Here is a 19,121-nt window from a genome sequence, read left to right on the forward strand (position 1 = left end):
ATTGCATTTCAAATTAAAGCGGCATTTTCTGAGGGTGGTTGATCATGATCTCTATTCTTATGGTGGTTTTCGTTTTCGTCCTAGCTTGATTATTTGCGAGGTTTGTTTTTCAAACATTTATTTCTCACATTTAAAGTTGCAATAAATCAAAGAAGGCAATACCTGGTTCTGATTTAAAGGAATATTAATTTTTCCCTCTGACATATTTTAACTTGCTGTCTATAATATACGCGTATATGTACGTCTACTGAAAATAGCAATCACGAAAACATAATTTATACGCAATTTTAATTAAAAATCTCACTTTATGTTTACATTTCAATAATGTATAATTTCAACCTGCTATCTACTAAAGATATCAATTTGATCAATTGAGCTTCAATGCAGAGTGCTTTTTTTTCTTTTGTCATGCAAATTTCAACTTGCTATCTATACTAAAGATAACAATTCCTACAAATTCTGCTTCAAAGCAGGTTACCTTTCTTCTTTTATCAGGCATATTTCAACTTGCTATCTACTAAAGATAACATTTCCTACAAATTGTGCTTCAAAGCAGGTTACCTTTCGCCTTTTGTCATGCAAATTTCAACTTGCTATCTACTGAAGATAACAATTCCTACAAATTGTGCTTCAAAGCAGGTTACCTTTCGCCTTTTGTCATGCATATTTCAACTTGCTATCTACTAAAGATAACAATTTCTACAAATTGTGCTTCAAAGCAGGTTACCTCTCTTCTTTTGTCATGCATATTTCAACTTGCTATCTACTGAAGATAACAATTCCTACAAATTCTGCTTCAAAACAGGTTGTCTTTCTTCTTTTGTCATGCATATTTCAACTTGCTATCTACTGAAGATAGCAATTCCTATCATTTGTGCTTCAAAGCGGATTGCCTTTCTTCTTTTGTCATGCATATTTCAACTTGTTATCTACTGAAGATAGCAATTCCTACAAATTCTGCTTCAAAACAGGTTGTCTTTCTTCTTTTGTCATGCATATTTCAACTTGCTATCTACTGAAGATAGCAATTCCTACATATTCTGCTTCAAAACAGGTTGTCTTTCTTCTTTTATCATGCATATTTCAACTTGCTATCTACTGAAGATAGCAATTCCTACAAATTGTGCTTCAAATCAGGTTACCTTTCGTCTTTTGTCATGCATATTCCAACTTGCTATCTACTGAAGATAGCAATTCCTACAAATCTACTGAAGATAGCAATTTCTATCAATTGTGCTTCAAAGCAGGTTACCTTTCGTCTTTTATCATGCATATTTCAAATTGCTATCTACTGAAGATAGCAATTCCTACAAAATTGTGCTTCAAAACAGGTTACTGTTTGTTTTTTATCATGCATATTGCAACTTGCTATCTACTGAAGATAGCAATTCCTATCAAATTGTGCTTCAAAGCAGGTTACCTTTTTTCTTTTGTCATGCATATTTCAACTTGTTATCTACTGAAGATAACAATTACTATCAAGTGTGCATCAAAGCAGGTTACCTTTTTTCTTTTGTCATGCATATTTCAACTTGCTATCTACTGAAGATAGCAATTCCTACAAATTCTGCTTGAAAACAGGTTGTCTTTCTTCTTTTGTCATGCATATTTCAACTTGCTATCTACTGAAGATAGCGATTCCTACATATTCTGCTTCAAAACAGGTTGTCTTTCTTCTTTTGTCATGCATATTTCAACTTGCTATCTACTGAAGATAGCGATTCCTACATATTCTGCTTCAAAACAGGTTGTCTTTCATCTTTTGTCATGCATATTTCAACTTGCTATCTACTGAAGATAGCAATCCCTACAAATTCTGCTTCAAAGCAGGTTACCTTTCGTCTTTTGTCATGCATATTACTTGCTATCTACTGAAGATAGCAATTCCTATCAATTCCGCTTCAACGCAGGTTACCTTTTCTCCTTATATTTCAACTTGCTATCTACTGAAGATAGCCAAGAGAAATTCTGCTTTAAATTAAGTTATCTTTCTTCTTTTGTCATGCATAATTTAAATTCTGCTTCAAAGATATCTACTGAATATAGCAATTCCTATCAATTGTGCTTCAAAGCAGGTTACCTTTTGTCTTTTGTCATGCATATTTCAACTTGCTATCTACTGAAGATAGCAATCCCTACAAATTCTGCTTCAAAGCAGGTTACCTTTCGTCTTTTGTCATGCATATTTAAACTTGCTATCTTCTGAAGATAGCAATTCCTACAAATTCTGCTTCAAAGCAGGTTACCTTTCTTTTTTTTCATGCATATTTTAACTTGCTATCTACTGAAGATAGCAATTCCTATAAATTGTGCTTCAAAGCAGGTTACCTTTCGTCTTTTGTCATGCATATTTAAATTTGCTATCTACTGAAGATAGCAATTCCTACAAATTCTGCTTCAAAGCAGGTTACCTTTCGTCTTTTGTCATGCATATTTCAACTTGCTATCTACTGAAGATAGCAATTCTAAGCAATTGTGCTTCAAAGCAGGTTACCTTTCGTCTTTTGTCATGCATATTTAAATTTGCTATCTACTGAAGATAGCAATTCCTACAAATTCTGCTTCAAAGCAGGTTACCTTTCGTCTTTTGTCATGCATATTTCAACTTGCTATCTACTGAAGATATCAATTGTGCTTCAAAGCAGGTTGCCTTTCGTCTTTTGTCATGCATATTTCAACTTGCTATCTACTGAAGATAGCAATTCTAAGCAATTGTGCTTCAAAGCAGGTTACCTTTCTTCTTTTGTCATGCATATTTCAACTTGCTATCTACTGAAGATAGCAATTCCTATCAATTGTGCTTCAAAGCAGGTTACGTTTCGTCTTTTATCATGCATATTTCAACTTGCTATCTACTGAAGATAGCAATTCCTATCAATTGTGCTTCAAAGCAGGTTACCTTTCGTCTTTTGTCATGCATATTTCAACTTGCTATCTACTGAAGATAGCAATTCCTATCAATTGTGCTTCAAAGCAGGTTACCTTTCGTCTTCTGTCATGCATATTTCAACTTGCTATCTACTGAAGATAGCAATTCCTATCAATTGTGCTTCAAAGCAGGTTGCCTTTCGTCTTTTGTCATGCATATTTCAACTTGCTATCTACTGAAGATAGCAATTCCTATCAATTGTGCTTCAAAGCAGGTTACGTTTCGTCTTTTGTCATGCATATTTCAACTTGCTATCTACTGAAGATAGCAATTCTAAGCAATTGTGCTTCAAAGCAGGTTACCTTTCTTCTTTTGTCATGCATATTTCAACTTGCTATCTACTGAAGATATCAATTCCTATCAATTGTGCTTCAAAGCAGGTTACGTTTCGTCTTTTGTCATGCATATTTCAACTTGCTATCTACTGAAGATAGCAATTCTAAGCAATTGTGCTTCAAAGCAGGTTACCTTTCTTCTTTTGTCATGCATATTTCAACTTGCTATCTACTGAAGATAGCAATTCCTATCAATTGTGCTTCAAAGCAGGTTACGTTTCGTCTTTTGTCATGCATATTTCAACTTGCTATCTACTGAAGATAGCAATCCCTACAAATTCTGCTTCAAAGCAGGTTACCTTTCGTCTTCTGTCATGCATATTTTAACTTGCTATCTACTGAAGATAGCAATTCCTATCAATTGTGCTTCAAAGCAGGATTACCGGTACTTTTCGTCCTTTGTCATGCATATTTCAACTTGCTATCTACTGAAGATAGCAATTCCTACAAATTCTGCTTCAAAGCAGGTTGCCTTTCTTCTTTTGTCATACATATTTCAACTTGCTATCTACTGAAGATAGCAATTCCTACAAATTCTTCTTCAAAGCAGGTTACCTTTCATCTTTTATCATGCATATTTCATCTTGCTATCTACTGAAGATATTTCAACTTGCTATCTACTGTAGATAGCAATTCCTACAAATTCTTCTTCAAAGCAGGCTACCTTTCATCTTTTATCATGCATATTTCACCTTGCTATCTACAGAAGATAGCAATTCCTATCAATTCTTCTTCAAAGCAGGTTACCTTTCATCTTTTATCATGCATATTTCAACTTGCTATCTACTGAAGATAGCAATTCCTATCAAGTGTGCTTCAAATCAGTTTTTTTTTCTACATATTTTGCTTGAAAGCGGGTTACCTTTTGTCTTTTGTCATGCATATTTCAACTTGCTATCTACTGAAGATAACAATTCCTATCAATTCTGCTTCAACGCAGGTTACCTTTTCTCCTTATGTTTCAACTTGCTATCTACTGAAGATAGCAATTCCTATCAAGTGTGCTTCAAAGCAGGTTACCTTTCTTCTTTTGTCATACATATTTCACCTTGCTATTTACTGAAGATAGCAATTCCTACAAATTCTTCTTCAAAGCAGGTTACCTTTCATCTTTTATCATGCATATTTCAACTTGCTATCTACTGAAGATAGCAATTCCTATCAAGTGTGCTTCAAATCAGTTTTCTTTTTCTACATATTTTGCTTGAAAGCGGGTTACCTTTTGTCTTTTGTCATGCATATTTCAACTTGCTATCTACTGAAGATAACAATTCCTATCAATTCTGCTTCAACGCAGGTTACCTTTTCTCCTTATATTTCAACTTGCTATCTACTGAAGATAGCGATTCCTATCAATTGTGCTTCAAAGCAGGTTACCTTTCCTCTTTTGTCATGCATATTTCAACTTGCTATCTACTGAAGATAGCGATTCCTACATATTCTGCTTCAAAGCAGGTTACCTTTTATCTTTTATCATGCATATTTCAACTTGCTATCTACTGAAGATAGCAATTCCTATCATTTGTGCTTCAAAGCAGGTTACCTTTCGTCTTTTGTCATGCATATTCCAACTTGCTATCTACTGAAGATAGCGATTCCTACATATTCTGCTTCAAAGCAGGTTGCCTTTCGTCTTTTATCATGCATATTTCACCTTGCTATTTACTGAAGATAGCAATTCCTATCATTTGTGCTTCAAAGCAGGTTACCTTTCGTCTTTTGTCATGCATATTCCAACTTGCTATCTACTGAAGATAGCAATTCCTACAAATTCTGCTTCAAAGCAGGTTGCCTTTCTTCTTTTGTCATGCATATTTCAACTTGCTATCTACTGAAGATAGCAATTCCTAAAAATTGTGCTTCAAAGCAGGTTACCTTTCGTCTTTTGTCATGCATATTTCAACTGGCTATCTACTGAAGATAGCGATTCCTATCAATCGTGCTTCAAAGTAGGTTGCCCTTCGTCTTTTACCATGCATATTTCAACTTGCTATCTACTGAAGATAGCAATTCCTATAAATTCTGCTTCAAAGCAGGTTACCTTTCGTCTTTTGTCATGCATATTCCAACTTGCTATCTACTGAAGAGGGCTTCAAAGCAGGTTACCTTTCATCTTTTATCATGCATATTTCACCTTGCTATCTACTGAAGATAGCAATTCCTACAAACTCTTCTTCAAAGCAGGTTGCCTTTCGTCTTTTATCATGCATATTTCACCTTGCTATTTACTGAAGATAGCAATTCCTACAAACTCTTCTTCAAAGCAGGTTGCCTTTCGTCTTTTATCATGCATATTTCACCTTGCTATTTACTGAAGATAGCAATTCCTACAAACTCTTCTTCAAAGCAGGTTGCCTTTCGTCTTTTATCATGCATATTTCACCTTGCTATTTACTGAAGATAGCAATTCCTACAAACTCTTCTTCAAAGCAGGTTGCCTTTCGTCTTTTATCATGCATATTTCACCTTGCTATTTACTGAAGATAGCAATTCCTACAAACTCTTCTTCAAAGCAGGTTGCCTTTTGTCATGCATATTTCAACTTGCAACCTACTGAAGATAGCAATTCCTACAAATTCTGCTTCAAAGCAGGTCACCTTTTGTCTTTTATCATACATATTTCAACTTGCTATCTACTGAAGATAGCAATTCCTATCATTTGTGCTCCAAAGCAGGTTACCTTTCGTCTTTTGTCATGCATATTCCAACTTGCTATCTACTGAAGATAGCAATTCCTACATATTCTGCTTCAAAGCAGGTTGCCTTTCTTCTTTTGCCATGCATATTTCAATTTGCTATCTACTGAAGATAGCAATACCTATCAATTGTGCTTCAAAGTAGGTTGCCTTTCTTCTTTTGTCATGCATATTTCAACTTGCTATCTACTGAAGATAGCAATTCCTATCATTTGTGCTTCAAAGCAGGTTACCTTTCGTCTTTTGTCATGCATATTCCAACTTGCTATCTACTGAAGATAGCAATTCCTACAAATTCTGCTTCAAAGCAGGTTACCTTTCATCTTTTATCATGCATATTTCACCTTGCTATTTACTGAAGATAGCAATTCCTACAAACTCTTCTTCAAAGCAGGTTGCCTTTTGTCTTTTGTCATGCATATTTCAACTTGCTACCTACTGAAGATAGCAATTCCTACAAATTCTGCTTCAAAGCAGCTAGGTCACCTTTTGTCTTTTGTCATGCATATTTCAACTTGCTATCTACTGAAGATAGCGATTCCTACATATTCTGCTTCAAAGCAGCCCAGCAAACACAAAAACGTTTTAAAAACGTTTTAAATAAGTTATATTTTGGCTTTTGGTTTAGGTAAAAACGTTTTAATAACATTAAAATGTCGGGTTATATAAAGGTCATGATAACATTTTAAAACGTTTTGTATGAAAACACACTACAACAATATTTTTAAATGTTTTCAAAAATGTTATTTTAAACTATTTTTGCTAACATTGTTGCCAAATATTTTGTCAATACTTAAATAACATTATGTTAAAATATTTGAACCCAGCAAACACAGAAATGTTCTTAAAATGTTTTTCAAAACCTTTTAAAACATTTAAATGTCGGGTTATATAAAGGTCATGAAAACGTTTTTAAAACGTTATTGCAAATATTTTGGGCAAACATTTTTCGCAAAATATTTTTTCAACCCCAAAATAACATTCTGTTTAGAATGTTTTGTATCAAGTTTTCAAGAATGTTTTTGGAATGTTATTAAAACGTTTTTATACCCTTTATATAACCCGACATTTAAACGTTTTCTGTAAAACATTTTGGTTGCTGAGCAGTAGATTATCAAAAAATGTTTTGTAAGGTTATAAAAACGTTTTATACTCTTAATATACCCTTTATATAACCCGACATTTAAACGTTTTCTGACAACCTTTTATAACCTTTTGCGAATGATGTCGAAAACGTTTTGTGTTTGCTGGGAGGTTACCTTTTATCTTTTATCATGCATATTTCAACTTGCTATCTACTGAAGATAGCAATTCCTATCATTTGTGCTTCAAAGCAGGTTACCTTTCGTCTTTTGTCATGCATATTCCAACTTGCTATCTACTGAAGATAGCAATTCCTACATATTCTGCTTCAAAGCAGGTTGCCTTTCTTCTTTTGCCATGCATATTTCAATTTGCTATCTACTGAAGATAGCAATACCTATCAATTCTGTGCTTCAAAGTAGGTTGCCTTTCTTCTTTTGTCATGCATATTTCAACTTGCTATCTACTGAAGATAGCAATTCCTATCATTTGTGCTTCAAAGCAGGTTACCTTTCGTCTTTTGTCATGCATATTCCAACTTGCTATCTACTGAAGATAGCAATTCCTACAAATTCTGCTTCAAAGCAGGTCACCTTTTGTCTTTTATCATGCATATATCACCTTGCTATTTACTGAAGATAGCAATTCCTACAAACTCTTCTTCAAAGCAGGTCACCTTTTGTCTTTTGTCATGCATATTTCAACTTGCTATCTACTGAAGATAGCAATCCCTACAAATTCTGCTTCAAAACAGGTTGCCTTTCGTCTTTTATCATGCATATTTCACCTTGCTATTTACTGAAGATAGCAATTCCTATCATTTGTGCTTCAAAGCAGGTTACCTTTCGTCTTTTATCATGCATATTTCAACTTGCTATCTACTGAAGATAGCAATTCCTACAAATTCTGCTTCAAAGCAGGTTCCTTTTTTCTTTTGTCATGCATATTTCAACTTGCTATCTACTGAAGATAGCAATTCCTATCAATTGTGCTTCAAAGTAGGTTGCCTTACATCTTTTATCATGCATATTTCATCTTGCTATCTACTGAAGATAGCAATTCATATCAAGTGTGCTTCAAAGCAGGTTACCGGTCGTCTTTTGTCATGCATATTTCAACTTGCTATCTACTGAAGATAGCAATTCTTATCAATTGTGCTTCAAAGCAGGTTACCTAATTTATCCTTTGCTATGCATATTTCAACTTGCTATCTACTGAAGATAGTAATTCCTATTATTATTTTGAGTTACTAAGTAAGTTGCTCTTTCTTATGATGTCCCACATAGTTCAAATTACTTTTATCATGCATATTTCACCTTGCTACCTACTGAAGATATTTCAACTTGCTATCTACTGAAGATATTTCATCTTGCTATCTACTGAAGATATTTCAACTTGCTATCTACTGAAGATAGCAATTCCTACAAATTCTTCTTCAAAGCAGGTTACCTTTCGTCTTTTGTCATGCATATTCCAACTTGCTATCTACTGAAGATAGCAATTCCTACAAATTCTTCTTCAAAGCAGGTTGCCTTTCTTCTTTTGTCATGCATATTTCATCTTGCTATCTACTGAAGATATTTCAACTTGCTATCTACTGTAGATAGCAATTCCTATTATTATTTTGAGCTACTAAGTAAGTTTCTCTTTCTTATGGTGTCCCGCATAGTTCAAATTACTATCAACTGAAGATAGCAATTCCTATCCACTGTGCTTCAAAGCATGCAATTTACTTTTCATATGGTATAACAATGCTTGGCGTACATCTACAAATGCAACAACTACTCTTTCACTATTTTTACAAAAATATATTTTATTATAATTTCGTTTACACCCTTGCTTGAAATTTGCATTTCCCATTATGGTTCGGATAGGCACGTCGTGTTACATAGCACTGATAGCTTTTCGTGCTCAATGGAGGTTTTCATTATTATGCAATTTAAATGGAGATGGGTAGTCAACACCAGTTATTTTTACATTATGCTTTAATGCTGTATCATCCAGATCACAATATTTCATATTTTGAGATTCCAATACTCTCCTAACCTAAGGTTATTGATGCAGGTCAAGATAGAGTTGCAATAAATCATATTATTTTTTAATTGAAAATCTGTTCGCCTCATCTCAGATACGCTATCATCTCTAGGGCGTGTTTAATATATTTCCTAGCTCGCTTGTCGGCTCTAATGTGCATGGCTTCATGCTACGAGTTAATATATGATGAGCAAACTCGCGCAAGCGCTGTAAAATTACATTATGCATCCAACCCTTCATTAAAAATCCCTTAAATCGGCGCATGTATGTGCTTCTTGCTCTGCACTCATCTCATTTCGCGAGTAGCTAGGCACGTAGAGGGATAGAGGCTAGCTCAGCGCTGCAGCAGCAATCCATCCAGCTGAGGTACTAGGCAGACCAACGCCCTTAATATTTTTCTTCATCCCGACACCCTATTTTTCAACCAAAAATGCGCGAAATCGTTCACATCCAAGCCGGCCAGTGTGGCAACCAAATCGGTGCTAAGGTAAGATAATGTCGTTACATTTTTCGGTATAAATTTGAATGTATTTTATAGAGAATTCGTCTTTTGTCATGCATATTTCAACTTGCTATTTACTGAAGATAGCAATTACTATCAATTCTGCTTCAAAATATGTTACCTTTCGTCTTTTATAATGCATATTTCAAATTGCTATCTACTGAAGATAGCAATCCTACAAATTCTATTTCAAAACAAGTTACCTTTCGTCTTTTGTCATGCATATTCAACTTGCTATAGACTACTGAAGATATCTTAAATAAACTTGTGATATTTTTTTCGTATTAATTGTAAATGACATGTCAAGCTTGATTTCAATGCAGTCATGTACAGAATTATACTTATTCCCATGGAACGAATTGACAATCGCTAAATTAGTTTTTGAATTAAAAACTCATCAAATGGCCCGATCTTAACACAATCTGCAACTGTCATTAGCCAGGCACCTGTCTGCAATCTTTCGAGCAGGTGGGTGGAACACTAAACCATGACACTCAATTATTTTCAGGTAATGTAAAGTCTCTAATACAACAAAGTAACAAAAATAAGGAGATTCATTATCATTATAAGCATGCATTTTTGCTTAAAAATCAAAGATTAATTTATTCCTCGGTGTCGAATTATTCTACGACCAGACACCTATCTCACGTTTTAACCCTTTGCTTACGACCAGACATCCACCTCATGTGTTAACCCTTTGCTTATAGCTTGCATTACTTAATTCATAAATTGATTCAAAATTTTAATTCTATCATATTTCGAATGTACATATCCGCATGGATCTGTTTTGTATCTGAGTAGCTTTTAAAAGTATTTATTTTTTGTGCATTGTAAAAAAAAGAATGTATGAAGTAATTTGTCAAGGTTGATGTTTAAATGGCGGTGTGCTGTGGTGATAGCTGCAGGCCTCTCGGGCTAACCGCGAGATGAGTCATACGATGATGTCAGACCACTATGCCATTTACGAAAAAAAGCCGACTGTCATGCTTGCTGTTGAATGAATGGGATGGAGCACACACTCACGCATGTGCCTGATGACATTTTTACATCTTAAGGAATTATTTTCAATTAATGCCCAATTATTATGTCGAGTATCCATTTTCAAATATTAAGTAGCTGCAAGGAATTTGAATTATAAATATATATGGAAATAAATTATTCTCGTTAAGTCTTTACATTGAAGTTGCGATATTGATCCCTGTGATTAAGCGTTCTGTAATGCATTAACACGCTCTAATACTCCCTGATACAGTCATCCCATAATTTAATTATTGTTTTAGTTGATATGATTATTCTGCATAATGAAGATTATGATACATAACCATCCCTTTTTGTTAATATGGTAATGTTATTCTGAAATAACGTAGAGAATTGTATTCGTGCGTGGGCGATTTATTAGACGCAACATGCAAATGCATCATGCTTTTACTTTCATTTGATTACGTAAGTAGATTTCTCAATTGCATTTCAATATATTATATGCTCTAGGACAAATGCACTATCTTCAGTAGATAGCAACACGGCTATAATAGCGACTCATGTAATTATACAATATTGATAGCAAGTGTTCGCTATAGTAATTATCTTCATAACATTAAGGATATCACACTTGCTGTACAGTGAGGTACAGCGATTATCATCAGTAGATAGCAACTTTAAAAATGAGTTTAGTTAGCGAATGAGTTTACAGTCGGTGCAATGATATTCCTACGATGTTATTACATTACTTGCTATATAATTAATATGTTCAACCCGCATGTATAATAAGACAATCTATATGTACCTCCCCCTTTAACTAAAGAAAAAGTGATAACAACGACAACGGTATGACCTTAGATGACGATGATTATGAAGATGATGTGGCTGATGGTGATGGTGCTGCTGCTGCTGATGATGGTGATGACGATGATGATGACGACGACGACAACGACGACGATGATGATGATGGTGATGACGATGATGATGATGATGACGATGATGAGGATGACGATGACGACTATGATGATGATGAGGATGATGATTATGATGATGATGATGATGATGATGATGATGATGATGATGATGATGGTGATGACGATGATGATGTAGACGACGACGACGACGACGATCGACGAAGCTCTGACGATGGCACTCGCTATAGAGTTCCGAAAGCTCAGCCTTCTCAAAGGGACTTCTCTAGGGAAAGATCAAATACTCAAACTTTAAAACGGCTTTCTATTTTGGTTCATTTTCCCATTGATACCTCCAATTTTCCGTTTGCACTAAAGAAGCAACACACTTTAAACCTGCTTTCTCTATTGTTTTATTTTCCTGCAGTTTTGGGAGGTAATCTCAGACGAGCACGGCATCGACCCCACTGGCGCATATGTCGGCGACAATGACCTGCAGCTGGAACGAATCAACGTCTATTACACAGAGGCAACAGGTGGAAAATATGTCCCCCGTGCCGTCCTTGTGGATCTGGAGCCTGGCACTATGGACTCCGTGCGCGCAGGACCTTTTGGACAAATCTTCAGACCTGACAACTTTGTGTTTGGACAGAGTGGTGCTGGAAACAACTGGGCCAAAGGACATTACACAGAGGGTGCAGAATTGGTAGACTCTGTATTGGATGTTGTGCGCAAGGAAGCTGAGAGCTGTGACTGTTTGCAGGTAAGGGGTTATCATTTTCTTCGGAAGGGGGTCCCAAATTGATAAAAAGTCGGCGTCAATAAAATACACCTTACCCCCTAAACAGGCTAAAATTGTATCGAAATCAGTCTTTTTGAATAAAATAAACACATTATCTGTGGTCATCTTGTGACTCCCTACATTTTGGTCATCAAAAATTTCCTGAATCACCCTATTTTTCTTTCCAAAAATTCATGACCCCAGTATATTTGGGACCCCTAGCTTATACCTTTTTAAAATTACTCACAGGTTTTAATTTTGTAAAATTACCAGATTTGTGAGGTGTGCAGGGGTGGAGGGACGGGTGTGGGCGTGGTGGTGTGTGGGGGTATTATGTGTGTCATCTCGGAGGTCGGTACGTAAATGTTGTGCATTGGTACCGCATTCATGTTAGAGAAGATTATCTGTTACAAGCGCTTCGCATTCAGCCTACAGTATAAAATAGTGACGCTGAATGATTATGGAAAGCAAACATTCGTGACACTATTTGTTGACCGCGGCGGGTGTGTGTGAGAGGGTATGCCACTAGAGGGGGTGGGGTGTGTGGGTTGGGTGGGGGTGTGTGTGTGGGGGGGGTGTCACTACAATTTAATATGTAGCATGCATGGAGTTTGTGTGAGACCGAGTAATTGATTCATCATGGAGTCGATTTTGTTTTTCAATGGCAACCCAAGAACTGGAAAACGTACATTAGTGTAAGTTTAGCCGCAAAAGCTCGACGCGTTTTTGTTAAATCTTTTTGCTCGAAATCGACTCCAGTATCTTTATGAGCTTTCATATGCGTATACGGGGGGTGGGGGGGGGGGTGTTGGTATATACAGGGGATGGGGTGGGTTGTGTGTATGTGTGTATGGTAAGGAGGGGTGGGGTGCGTATGTATGGGGGGGGGTGGTGTGGTGTGTATAGGGTTTTGTGTTAAGAGAAAAACAGAATGACGACGCTGTGTGCCACATATTTAAACGTATAAGCCTCATCGTTATGCCATCGTGTAATAATTATGGTTGTACCAGTTGCCTAAAACATCAGTGAACATGAACTTGTCCGTTGAAGATAATATGATGAATGAAAATTAATTATATCATTCTAATCATGTTTATTTGTTTGTTTGTTCTTTCTAACTAACAGGGCTTCCAAATGACACATTCCCTTGGAGGTGGCACCGGCTCCGGTATGGGCACACTACTCATCAGTAAGATCCGTGAGGAATATCCAGACCGCATCATGAACACCTTCAGCGTCGTCCCATCACCCAAAGTATCAGACACTGTCGTCGAACCATACAATGCTACTCTTTCCGTTCACCAGCTTGTAGAAAACACAGACGAAACCTTCTGCATTGACAACGAAGCCCTCTATGACATCTGCTTCCGTACCCTGAAATTGACCACACCAACATACGGCGACTTGAACCATCTTGTTTCCGTCACCATGAGCGGCGTGACCACCTGTTTAAGATTCCCAGGTCAACTGAATGCTGATCTCCGCAAGCTTGCTGTCAACATGGTGCCATTCCCCCGTCTCCACTTCTTCATGCCTGGCTTTGCTCCTCTGACCAGCCGTGGTAGCCAGCAATATCGTGCCCTGACCGTTCCAGAGCTGACCCAGCAGATGTTTGATTCCAAGAACATGATGGCTGCATGCGATCCTCGTCATGGACGCTACCTCACCGTTGCTGCCATCTTCCGTGGTCGCATGTCCATGAAGGAGGTTGATGAGCAGATGCTGAATGTCCAGAACAAGAACAGCAGCTACTTCGTAGAATGGATCCCCAACAACGTGAAGACCGCTGTCTGCGACATTCCACCTCGTGGCCTCAAGATGTCGGCAACTTTCATTGGCAACAGCACCGCCATCCAGGAGCTCTTCAAGCGTATCTCTGAGCAGTTCACCGCTATGTTCCGTCGTAAGGCTTTCTTGCATTGGTACACTGGTGAAGGTATGGATGAGATGGAGTTCACCGAGGCTGAGAGCAACATGAATGACTTGGTATCTGAGTACCAACAATACCAGGATGCAACAGCAGATGAAGAAGGAGAATTTGACGAAGATGCAGGGGAAGAAGAAGAAGGCGAACAAGAGGCTTAGAGCCCATTCATGTAAAGAAGTGACCCTTTTGCCTCTCTCAGACTTTATTTAAATACACACACCCTGTGCTGTTGCATCATGCATGGGTTCTATAATACTAAGACTTTTTAAGATGTTGTAACTGTGGAACAGTAACTTGCAACTAAACCAATACACCATATGACTTTCACTATACTTTATTCCACAATTAAATAAAAAACAAATGAACAAATTAATGGTGCTTTCTCGCAACGAACAATTAATAACAATTGTGAAGACCTTAAGGAAAGGCAAAACCACAGAGGAAAGCGAAATCTTATGTCAGTAACTAAATGAAAACAGTAAAATGAAAACAGTCAAAATATTGTTGAGGAAAATAAATAGAAATCAATCGACGTAACAGTAAAGGATCGAAATGAAGAAAAAAACCGAGTACGATCAATTGGATGTAATCTTGTGACACGTGTAAATGGCTTTATAATTTCTATAACAAATCGCTCAAATTTAAGTGGTTTAAAATGTAAATTGTATTCACCATACCGTTTAAAATGTTTTTGTAATGGGCGCGGGCGCATAACATTATTTCAAATTATAAGAATTTGTATAACTTTTTTTCAGAAGACATGGACAGTAAAATGTATATTGTTGTATTTTCTTGATCATGGGCACATTGCGACACAAACTCAGTGTCATGTCAGTCTTTGACATTCTTTAAAAGGTCAAACCTTCATACCTTTACTCTGATCTTTCAAATTTTGCTTTTACCTATCGAAGAAGTTTTCCTGTCAACATTCAGGATAACACTTATCTTTGCAACATTGTTTCTTTTCTTTTTTTATACACAAACCATTCGAGTAAAGTATAATTTTGACAAACATATTTTTACCCATGAAAAAGATTGAGATTTCATTTCTTGAATATTGTATTATAATTTTTTTGTTATAGTTCTTTCAATTATTTTGTATGAAAATTGAATTATCCTATAGGGCCTACACGAAATCCTGCAGCTCTGATAGATGTACAAGCTTGCCGTAGTCTTGCCTGATAAGCATTTTGGTGATCCCATGACTCTCTTCTCCACTATACCATATGTATACAGAAATCGTCGAATTTTGAATACCATGTGCAGAAACAAAATTTTTAGGTCCTTTCTGCCAATAATGTCGTTATCACAAGCACTTATTAAAAAAAATTTACATCACGTATTTTATAATTGCATGAATTATTAGGATTGACAAATAAATCGTGCAATTAATTATTAAAACTGAAACAAATATTTCAAAATCGAAAGTTAAGCCAAATTGAAAAAAAAAGACGAGTCTTGAGATCACCAAAAAAACAAACAAACCTGCGTTTTGTTGGGAATGCAATGGTATGCAGTACCACGGTATAAATAACGAGTAAACTTGCTGCTTGAAAAAGTGAACGAATTCTTACTTGGTCGAAGTGTCTTTTCTTTCTTTTGTGCATACGTGACTTCTTATTATCTTTTCAACAAGAAAAATAAATATTTTCAACTGAATCGGAGAGTGAGAGCAAGAGACGAGAAAGGCGCTATAACTGTATAGCCATATAATATTAATAGCGCTCTTTCTAATAGGCCTATTACTTCCAATGGTGATATTTTGTCATTTGTTTTCTACACATAATTGCGAAATAAGCACTGCTATTATAAAATAGTGCTATCATCGGTCTCTTTTTTAGACTTAGAAGAAAATCACTAAGGGAAAATGGGTTTACCACATAATTGCACAACAGTTTCACTTTACCTCGCCACTCACGTGATAATTGCGCTATTCCGCTATTTATGGGCATTACACATAGGCCTAATTGCGCAATTATGACATTTTCACTTTACCTCGGCACTCAAGTGATAATTGTGCTAATTCCGCTATTATCAAAAATAGGTTTACCACATAATTGCGCAATATTATGACATTTCTACAATACCTCACCTCTCAAGTGATAATTGCGCTAATTCCGCTATTATCATAAATGGGTTTAACACATAATCATCGGCGCAATTATGACATTTTCACTTCACCTCACCACTCAAGTGATAATTTCGCCATTATCAATAATGGTCATTACACAACACATAATTGTGCAATTTAGACATTTTCACTTTACCTCACCACTCAACTGATAATTGTGCTATGCCGTTATTATCAAAAATGGACTTTACACATAATTGCGCAGTTATGACATTTTCATTATTTACCTCACCTGCCTCTCAAGTGATAATTGCGCTATTCCGCTTTATCAAAAATGTTAAACACATAAGTACCAATTATATTCAGATATAAATAATTATGTAGGTCTTTCGGCATGTTCGAGAATGATCTGGAAACTTTTAAGCTATCACAAAAAATGCAATATCTCCGACCCAGGAGTTCACACTTTCTTACTTGCCCTGCGGGGCTGTTCTATTGAGGTCCCACTTGCAGCATGTTCTCGAAACTTTTGGGCTGCTGCATTATGTTCTTAAAAAATGAAAAACGCCTTCGGACAAAAATCCAATTACTTCATAATTGCGCTAATTTCAAAATGTGGTTCATAACTGCATAATAGCAAATGTTTGATAATTGTGCTAATATGAACATTACTGACAATTTAAGAGACAGAGAGAGGGCGAAAGAGAGAGGGAGATAGATAGTACAGATTTTTTTTAAATCATAAGGCGACGAAAAACCCCCCTGTTTAACAGCTTTTAACTGCCCCTACAGACCCAGAAATCATGTAAAATCAGCCCCTTTTGGACCAAAATTGATTGATTTTGACTGACAAGTTTGAAAAAAATCAGAACATTTTCTAAAATAGGGGTAGCTGCAGGTAATATGGGACAGCAGGTAATATGGGACACCTGTTATCATTTTAACAAAAAGTAGCTTAGAGAAGGTACACTGAAAACGAAACTTGGGGTGACTAACTAAGGAAAAGTTAGTTAAAACAATGTCAAGTACGACTAACCTGTAACTAATACGGCTGGACTGGACTAAACTATATGTTAGTAGGTCAGGATATACTAGGGACTTAACTATCAAAATACTAGTTCAACCTTGACCTACTAATATAATAAATTAGTTCAACTAGACCTACTAGAGCTTACTAGGGACTCTACTAATATATTGGGGTGTTCTACTAATGGGCTCTACTATCAAAAACGATGTCAAGTACGACTATTTTTTTTTAATAGGGCATTCTGTACTAATGTTCGACTAGTTCAGCTGACTGAACTAGTCTGTGGAACTAGCCCAATTCTAGCCCGGTAGAAGTGGTCGAAGATATGGAAACTTACGTTTTATTGACCTTTTTTCCCAACCTTGTATTTTTTAATAACTTACAAACCGTTTTAGCATGGTTAGAATTTGAAAAACAGATTTGGCCCCGTTTTTTGAGCCCTGTTTTCTACTACACACGACATGATGAAGGTTTCCACGAATTCGGCAGCCATGGCAGCCTCAACCATGCATGCACAACCCCACGGTCCATGATCATGACATTTGTGTTCCGATTTACAATCTCATTTCAAATTCTAACGGCTTGTAAGTTATTCAAAAACAAGCTTGGGAAAAATGTCAATAAAACATACCTTTCCATTTCTTCGACCATTTCTAACGGGCTAGAATCGGGGCTAAAATGTCCATCTCAAGACGCTAGATGTGCTATGTCTACAGCTGCATGTGTGAAATGCCGTCTATAAGCTAGCTCTACTAGCTTAATTTGTCATAAGAGTCATGTCATGTGATCAAAAGGGCGGTAAATTCAACTTTAGTACAACCCTTGGTACGGTCCACAACCATGATTCGTTCTACCAATTCGTAAAGCCAGAAAAGTTAGTTGGACCAACTTTTGCGGTGCAACTAATTTTCACTTATTAGTAAAGTACCATAATTTGGCATAGTTCGGCATGTCCGTACTAACAATTTCCCTCACTGCATGCTGTACTAGCCAAGCATACTAGATGGCCGTTTAGTCCGACATTAAAAACTAGTTTACCAGGGGAAACTAGTGGTCCTACTAAACAAAAGCTTAGTTCAGCTTACATAATACGAGTTTTTGTTTTCAGTGTACACACTTTAAGTTGATTTGTTAAGTGTTTAGAGACATCAATTGTGCTTCTAGAAATGCAGTTTTGGAGTCTGTGTATCAAACTCTTGGAAATCAATGCCAAAAAAGAGTGAAATTGCCCAAAAATTTACGTCGTTTTTTTGGCCTGATATAAAATCAATGACGCCACATTTTATGATTGTGTATCCAAATACTCTGGTACTGAGGGTGCATTTGTCACTTTTTATGATCTTTAGGTGATGGGTTAAGCTTATCAGCAGGTAAAATTCCACTGAAAAGTGGCACTTTCCTTTTATAAATGATTATTTTCTCTGATTTTCAACTGAATGGGTGCAGGTAATATGGGACACATAGGAAATTGTGTGCATTGTCAATGCGAAAAGCAAAACTATTTAGAAAATTGAATTGTTTTTAGAACAAAAGAGTGATTTTCTGAACATTTTGATTTTCACCATATAGAGATAACACAGTGTCCCATATTACCTGCACATGCAGGTAATATATGGACACTTGACGATGACGTCATTTTGACGTCATAGCGTCCAAACAAACATAAAAACAAGATAACATTGCCTGTTTTATTAATCTTAAAGGACAGGTTGTTCATCATAACAATCTCTTTTGGGCATATCTTCTATAGTTTTTATGCACATAAGCTAAACGTCCTTAATGGTCCCATATTACCTGCAGGTACCCTTTTGTTGAAATTTGTTGAAATTTGTTTGCAAAAAAAAAAA

The 19,121-nt window shown here is 36.2% G+C and overlaps 1 protein-coding gene across 1 annotated transcript; it reads left to right on the plus strand.

Annotated features, from left to right (window-relative positions):
- The first annotated feature begins 9,371 nt into the window (after nt 1-9,371).
- LOC140135428 (tubulin beta-4 chain-like) lies at nt 9,372-14,485 on the plus strand. Its single transcript, XM_072156924.1, has 3 exons — nt 9,372-9,564; nt 11,896-12,231; nt 13,375-14,485. Exons 1-3 carry the CDS (start codon nt 9,508-9,510, stop codon nt 14,332-14,334), a joined length of 1,353 nt encoding a protein of 450 aa, XP_072013025.1. The 5' UTR covers nt 9,372-9,507; the 3' UTR covers nt 14,335-14,485.
- Nucleotides 14,486-19,121: the final 4,636 nt, after the last annotated feature.

The sequence above is a fragment of the Amphiura filiformis genome, chromosome 16 (assembly GCF_039555335.1).
Source record: "Amphiura filiformis chromosome 16, Afil_fr2py, whole genome shotgun sequence".
Taxonomy (NCBI): Eukaryota; Metazoa; Echinodermata; class Ophiuroidea; order Amphilepidida; family Amphiuridae; genus Amphiura; species Amphiura filiformis.

What these genes read in the sequence shown, in the direction of transcription:
- LOC140135428 (XM_072156924.1), top strand. Translation starts at nt 9,508, where the DNA reads ATGCGCGAAATCGTTCACATCCAAGCCGGCCAGTGTGGCAACCAAATC. An exon ending in GCAACCAAATCGGTGCTAAG is followed by an intron (nt 9,565 to 11,895) that starts GTAAGATAATGT and finishes ATTTTCCTGCAG; the next exon opens with TTTTGGGAGGTAATCTCAGA. An exon ending in AGAGCTGTGACTGTTTGCAG is followed by an intron (nt 12,232 to 13,374) that starts GTAAGGGGTTAT and finishes TCTAACTAACAG; the next exon opens with GGCTTCCAAATGACACATTC.